Genomic DNA, 7,660 nt, shown 5'->3' on the forward strand with positions numbered 1-7,660 from the left:
CTCTGTGCTGGACCCTGCCTGTCACAGCACAGCCTTTGCCAAAGCAACTGCACCGCAGAACCTGGAGACATCATTGCTGTTTCTCACAGTTATTTAGTGACCAAGGTAGAGAGCAGGAAACACCTGTGTCTTCTGTACTTATCCATCTTGCATCCTGAGGCAGTTCTTCCAGTAACTGCAGTAAAGACATCTTCAAATACAAAAACTGTTCAGACTCAGTCCCGTGGAATTGATCTTCAATGTATCCATGAGAGGAGACTTTTTTATACCAGACGTGTCAGTGGGAAAATGACCTGGAGCCATTCTGTTAGGTAAGAACAAAAATCATCTAAGTCTTAGAGCCAAGAGGGGTGTTTAAGAGCCTGGAATAAATTGCAATACATGCTTAATGTTGCTTCTCTTAAAGGGACGGGTACATGCTTGGTCTAAAATCTTTCTAAGGAATGACAAGGTTAATCAAAATCTACTAGTTACAAAATAATTATGTAATTATCTATTGTACATTAAATATATATTCATACATATATTTGTATATGAATGCATTACATTTTATGCATATGTAAATTTCTGATTAAATTTCTTTAAATATTCTAGGCTTCTGTTTGTGATCAGTTTGATATTGCAGATCATCCCCATGGGAAAGAGTAAGAAGCATTTTGTTTATATTCTCTTAGTTTTTATTGTATATTTGTTTGTCAATTATTATCAGTCTCATATTTTCAATTAATTTTTAAGGCTATCAAACAGGGAAATATAAAAGTAGTAGAGAAGAAAGCAGCAGTGGTAAAGCTCAGAAGTTCCAGCAGAAAACACTCAACTGGACCTTGAATAATTTAAGGGAGGAGAATGACAGCACGGAGGGCTGGAAGCCTCAGGGTTTATTCCCCTACTCCTTGACTTTCCAAGAGCTAAGTGGCCATGCTGCAGACAAAGGTCATCTCGGTCAGTGAACTCTGAGTTTTGTGTGTGTGTGTGTGTGTCTGTGACTGTGTGTCTGTGTGTGTGCGCCTAGAGGGGATCTTCCAGACTTTCTCCTTTGTCTCCTTCCTTGGCAGGCAGATTCTTTACCACTAGGAGGCCGGAACCCTGAGTTTAGAATTGGAAAAAAAAAAAAAAAAAACTAGGATAAGTTAACAATAAAACGAGAAACCCAATGAATAACATTTTACCGTCTTTAAATATATACTATAAAGTAAAAGGATAAAGACACTATAAAGTAAAAGGATAAAGACACTATAAAGTATATACTTTATATAAAGTATATATATAAAGACACTATAAAGTATATACTTTTATACTACAAAGTAAAAGTATAAAGACAGAGGATGAGATGTTGGATGGCATCACCTACTTGATGGACGTGAGTTTGATCAAGCTTTGGGAGTTGGTGATGGACGGGGAAGCCTGGCGTGCTGCAGTCCATGGGGTCGCAAAGAGTCGGACACGAACGAGCGACTCAACTGACTGATAAAGTAAAAAATATTTCCTAGTGAGGTGTTCTTTTACTCTGAAAAAAGTTTTAATATTTTATTGGTAAAACGTGGCTTTGGCTTTTAACTGGTTATTTTTCTGCAGGTCCAGAGCTATCCCAAGCCCAGATAATAGCGGACCTTTGCTAGGCTTATCACAGTCTCTCAGGCTCCAGTGGTAGATTTTTTTTTAAATCGTTTCGGTGTCTTTGCACCCGTGGGTGGTCCCTGCTCGCTTGCCGCTCTCCGGAGAGGCTGGTCTGTAATCACTGTCTTGGGAAGTCACAGCCTAATTTTAACATATGAAAGGAAGGAAGAAAGAAAACGCTACTTGCAGGGGGCAGGGTTTCCCATCTCTTAGGGAGCCTTCCTGACCCGCCCGCACCCCTGGTAGTTTGTTTTTAATCCTTAAACTAACAAGCAGGGTTTACCTGAGCAAACACTATTAGCAGGAAGCCAATTTTATTGCCTCCCCGAGGGGATCTCTCTTGGCCCTTCTCGGGCTTATCCGACACTGAGGGTCCCGCGCGGCGCTGACCCCAGGCGACGCCCCCACAGGTGCACCTCCGCGACGGAGCTGCTGCCAGAACGGCGGCACCTGCGTGCTGAGCAGCTTCTGCGTGTGCCCCGCTCACTTCACCGGCCGCTACTGTGAGCACGACCAGAGGCGCAGGTAGGCGCGGGGTGGTGCAGGCTGGGGCACAACGGGGCCTGCGGGGAGAGGAGACTGGGAGCCGGGCGGGGGCGGCGGGACCTCGCGGGGCGGGCCGGGCGTGCGCGTGCCCCCTGCACTAACGCCAGGCCTGGGCTTCCTCAGCAAGTGCGGTGCCCTGGTGCACGGAGCCTGGACCTTCCGCGGCTGCCACCTCTGCAGGTGCGTCTTTGCGGCCCTGCACTGCCTCCCCCTGCAGACACCCGGCCGCTGCGGTAAGAAGAACCCGCCCTGCGTCCTGTGCTCATAACCCACACTCAGGCAGTTGCTCCTTTATACGTACCGACCCATACTGATCTACCTGTGCCAGACGACACAGGAATGAGTGATCTGCATGGATTCATCACTCGGGAAAGTCACATTCGTGGTGAATCACATAGTGTATTATCATTATAGTCATTGAAAAATTTATTCCTAGGTTTCCCACTTGCGGAATTTAAATGTGATTTCCAAACAGTGTACTTAAATGTTCTTTACAGAGAGCAGAACTTTGGAAGCCAACAAGCTGGTAATTAGAGCCGCACCAGGCAGACAGGATCAGTTCAGTTCAGTCGCTCAGTCGTGTCCAACTCTTTGCAACCCCATGGACTGCAGCATGCCAGGCCTCCCTGTCCATCGCCAACTCCCAGAGTTGACTCAAACTCATGTCCTTTGAGTCGGTGATGCCACCCAACCATCTCATCCTCTGTTGTCCCCTTCTCCTCCTGCCTTCAATTTTTCCCAGCATCAGGGTCTTTTCAAATAAGTCAGTTCTTCGCATCAGGTGGCCAAAGTATTGGAGTTTCAGCTTCAACATCAGTCCTTCCAATGAACATTCAGGACTAATTTCCTTTAGGATGGACTGGTTGGATCTCCTAGCTGTCCAAGGGACTCTTAAGAGTCTTCTCCAACACCGCAGTTCAAAAGTATCAATTCTTCAGCGTTCAGCTTTCTTTATAGTCCAACTGTCACATCCATACATGACTACTGGAAAAACCATAGCTTTGACAGAGTACCCAAACTAAATCTCTAGGGACTTCTCTACACTGGGCCGATACCCACCTTCTCAACTGTGAAATGTAGAGAGCGCCCTGGAGCAGGACAGGAGCAGGCCTGAATGGCCAGGTGCTGCCCTTCAAGGCCAACCTGGCAATGCTCCAGAAAGCAAGGTGCCTGGTAACCACAGCTCAGGCCTGCCACTAAAAGTCAGTGGGGTGTGGACAACACGCAGGGTGAACACTTATTTGTGATGACTCTGAGCAGTTCCCAACTCAATGCAAATGTTTTACTTGTAAAACTAAGGAATGTGAATCTTCTGAGGTCAGAAAACAGACAAAATGCTCGGCTGCAGTCGTCATCTCAGGCAGGGACCAGAGACACAGGTGTAGCAGGCACAGCACTTCCACGGCATTCTCCCCTTTACAGGAAGCTCTGGCTGGGGTAGCAGTAAGGGACTTGGTTAATGCAGGCAGAGTTCTTCAGTCCTCTTTGTTAGCCCTGGGTGGGCTCCATGTGAAGGCCCTAGGCCTACTCTCCTTTTCCTTCCTGCACTGTAGTCGACCCTGGGCCAATCCCACAGTGTAAGGGTATGTTTAATGGTGGTACAGCCCTTCACCCCATTTCACATCCCCTTGTCCACTGTTAGATTGCTGTAGAAAGGCAGCACTCTTAGGGGTAGAGCCCTTCAAACCACCCTTTTGGTGGGGTTCCCTGGGTGGGGTGACTGGTGGAGGAACACACATAATGAATGCTCAGCCTCAGACCCATCTTCCTCCCTTCCTTCCTCCTCTGCAACCTGGGATAGGATTAGCATTCTAGTGACATTCTTAGTGAAGGTGCAGCCCTTCAGCCCCACTTCTGCTCCCCTTCCTCAGCCAGCTCTGCATGGTGCCAGCAGTGTGTGTGGGGGGTGGGGGGAAAGGGTGGGTGGGTGTGTTCAGTTCAGTTCAGTTCAGTCTCTCAGTTGTGTCTGACTCTTTATGACCCCATGAATTGCAGCATGCCAGGCCTCCCTGGGAGAAGGCAATGGCACCCCACTCCAGTACTCTTGCCTGGAAAATCCCATGGACAGAGCAGCCTGGTAGGCTGCAGTCCATGGGGTCGCTGAGAGTCAGACACGACTGAGCGACTTCACTTTCACTTTTCACTTTCATGCACTGAAGGAAATGGCAACCCACTCCAGTGTTCTTGCCTGGAGAATCCCAGGGACAGAGGAGCCTAGTGGGCTGCTGTCTATGGGGTCGCACAGAGTCGGACATGACTAAAGTGACTTAGTAGCAGCAGGCCTCCCTGTCCATCACCAACTCCCGAAGTTCACTCAAACTCACGTCCATCGAGTCAGTGATGCCATCCAGCCATCTCATCCTCTGTCCCCCCTTCTCCTCCTGCCCCCAATCCCTCCCAGCATCAGAGTCTTTTCCAATGAGTCAACTCTTCACATGAGGTGGCCAAAGTACTGGAGTTTCAGCTTTAGCATCATTCCTTCCAAAGAACACCCAGGACTGATCTCCTTTAGAATGGACTGGTTGGATCTCCTTGCAGTCCAAGGGACTCTCAAGAGTCTTTTCCAACACCACAGTTCAAACGTGTCAGTTCTTCTGCGCTCAGCCTTCTTCACAGTCCAACTCTCACATCCATACATGACCACTGGAAAAACCATAGCCTTAACTAGTCGGACCTTTGTTGGCAAAGTAATGTCTCTGCTTTTGAATATGCTATCTAGGTTGGTCATAACTTTCCCTCCAAGGAGCAAGTGTCTTTTAATTTCATGGCTGCAATCACCATCTGCAGTGATTTTGGAGCCCCCCGAAATAAAGTCTGACACTGTTTCCACTGTTTCCCCATCTATTTGCCATGAAGTGATGGGACCAGATGCCATGATCTTCTTTTTCTGAATGTTGAGCTTTAAGCCAACTTTTTCACTCTCCTTTTTCACTTTCATCAAGAGGCTTTTTAGTTCCTCTTCACTTTCTGCCATAAGGGTGGTGTCATCTGCATGTCTGAGATTATTGATATTTCTCCCGGCAATCTTGATTCCAGCTTGTGCTTCTTCCAGCCCAGCGTTTCTCATGATGTACTCTGCGTAGAAGTTAAATAAGCAGGGTGACAATATACAGCCTTGACGTACTCCTTTTCCTATTTGGAACCAGTCTGTTGTTCCATGTCCAGTTCTAACTGTTGCTTCCTGACCTGCATATAGGCTTCTCAAGAGGCAGGTCAGGTGGTCTGGCATTCCCATCTCTTGAAGAATTTTCCATGGTTTATTGTGATCCACACAGTCAAAGGCTTTGGCGTAGTGTGTGGTGGTGATTATAGTGCAATATACTTTCCCTTCCTCCCTCTCCTAACAGGCTCTTCATTTGCTGGGCCTGTGCCACTGATTCAGTAGCTGGTCTTTGAATGACCCAGAGAAATGAGGACACAGATTATGGCATAAGCATCAGAATTGCAGACGGTGCCTGTGTAGTCCTACAGGTGAGGTCATTTCCCACTGTGGGTGGTGCTCCTTGCAATGATGTGGGGAAAGGCCTAGCTCTGATCATTTTCAGTATTCTAAGCAAGGGCTTCCCTTTTGGCTCAGCTGGTAAAGAATCTGCCTGCAATGAGGGAGACCTGGGTTTGATTCCTGGGTTGGAAAGTTCCCCTGGAGAAGGGAAAGGCTACCCACTCCAATATTCTGGCCTAGAGAATTCCATGGACTGTATAGTCCATGGAGTCACAAAGGGTCAGACATGACTGAGCAACTTTCACTTTCACTTTCTAGCAAGGCCAGCTTGGGTCCTAAGCACCAGAGCAGGAGCTAGGTTCCAGGATGTCTGCTCACATCCTGGAAAACATTCAAGGCTGGGACTACTGTCTGCCAAGGACAATGATAGTGACTTGTGTGGCTTGTGCTCATCAAAAGTGAACCAAATAGTGAGGTCATCTCTCGGAGTAGTTTGTCAGGAGCACTCTGTGACCCACTGATTGTGCGTCAGGGCAGATGACAGCGGTGGTGGCTGTGCTGACTGGTTACGACCTGAGGATGACGATGATAACGACAGCAGCAGTGCTGATAGATGATTATGATGTTGTGAGGATGACAGTCATCAGGATAAGCATCTTTATTAGCTCTCAGTTTATTTCAGGGACTTTATTTACTTAATCCCAGTCAGTTCTTAACAAGCCTTTGAAGTAAGTATTATACTTTTTATATTTGAGGAAATTGAAGCTTAGAGTGGTTAACTTCTTCAGCTATTCTTTTTTTTTTTCTTAAGAGATAAATTATCACATTTTATAATAACATTTAAATTATTTTAAAATATAAATCAACATACAATAGCATACTGGTGTAAACATTGACATAGTGATAATTAATGTACAATTAATATTAATTGGAATAAAATTGCTACCAGAGTACATAAGCGCATCCCTGAACTATGTCAGACACTTTTTAAAAAAAATGAGATAGTTCAGTTCAGTTCAGTCACTCAGTCATGCTGACTCTTTTCGACCACATGGACTGCAGCATGCCAGGCTTCCCTGTCCATTGCCAGCTCCCAGAGGTTGATCAAACTCATGTCCATGGAGACAGTAATGCCATCCAACCATCTCATCCTCTGTCATCCCCTTCTCCTCCTGCCTTCAATCTTTCCCAGCATCAGGGTCTTTTTTCAATGAGTTAGTTCTTCGCATGAGGTGGCCAAAGTATTGGAGCTTTAGCTTCAGCATCAGTCCTAATGAGTATTCAGGACTGATTTCCTTTAGGATTCACTGGTTTGATTTCCTTGCAGTCCAAGGGACTCTCAAGAGTCTTCTCCAACACCACAACTGAAAACCATCAATTCTTCAGTGCTCAGCTTTCTTTATGGTCCAACTCTTAACATCCATACATGACTACTGGAAAAACCATAGCTTTGACTAGACGGACCTTTGTTGGCAAAGTAATGTCTCTGCTTTTTAATATGCTGTTTAGGTTGGTCATAACTTTTCTTCCAAGGAGCAAACGTCTTTTAATTTTATAGCTGCAGTCACCATCTGCAGTGACTTTTATGATTGCCATGTAGCATTATATTAGTTTCAGGTATACACAATGGTTTGGTATTATATACAAATATATATAATTGAGAAATGATAACCATAGCAAACCTAGTTAACATCCATCACCATACATACAATAATGACTTTCTTTTTCTTGTGATGAGAAATTTTAAGATCTACTCTCTTTGTTGTTGTTCAGTTGCTCAGTCATGTCCGACTCTTTTCAACCCCATGGACTGAGGCATGCTAGGCTTCCCTGTCCTTCACCATCTCCCAGAGCCTGCTCAAACTCATGTGCATTGAGTCAGTGATGCCATCCAAGCATCTCATCCTCTGTGATCCCTTTCTCCTCCTGCCCTCAATATTTCCCAGCATCAGGGTCTTTTCCAATGAGTCGGCTCTTCACATCAGGTGGCAGCTTTAGCATTAGTCTACTCTCTTAGTAATTTTCAAATATGCAATGCAGTATTATTAACTGTCA

General features: G+C 45.9%; 1 protein-coding gene across 1 annotated transcript; it reads left to right on the plus strand.

The window, feature by feature from the left end:
- The first annotated feature begins 288 nt into the window (after window positions 1-288).
- Window positions 289-6,222, plus strand: LOC102285149 (cryptic protein). Its single transcript, XM_070382796.1, has 5 exons — window positions 289-311; window positions 595-644; window positions 1,989-2,142; window positions 2,287-2,396; window positions 6,143-6,222. Exons 1-5 carry the CDS (start codon window positions 289-291, stop codon window positions 6,220-6,222), a joined length of 417 nt encoding a protein of 138 aa, XP_070238897.1.
- The last annotated feature ends 1,438 nt before the right edge of the window (window positions 6,223-7,660 follow it).

Source organism: Bos mutus, chromosome 14 (assembly GCF_027580195.1).
Source record: "Bos mutus isolate GX-2022 chromosome 14, NWIPB_WYAK_1.1, whole genome shotgun sequence".
Taxonomy (NCBI): Eukaryota; Metazoa; Chordata; class Mammalia; order Artiodactyla; family Bovidae; genus Bos; species Bos mutus.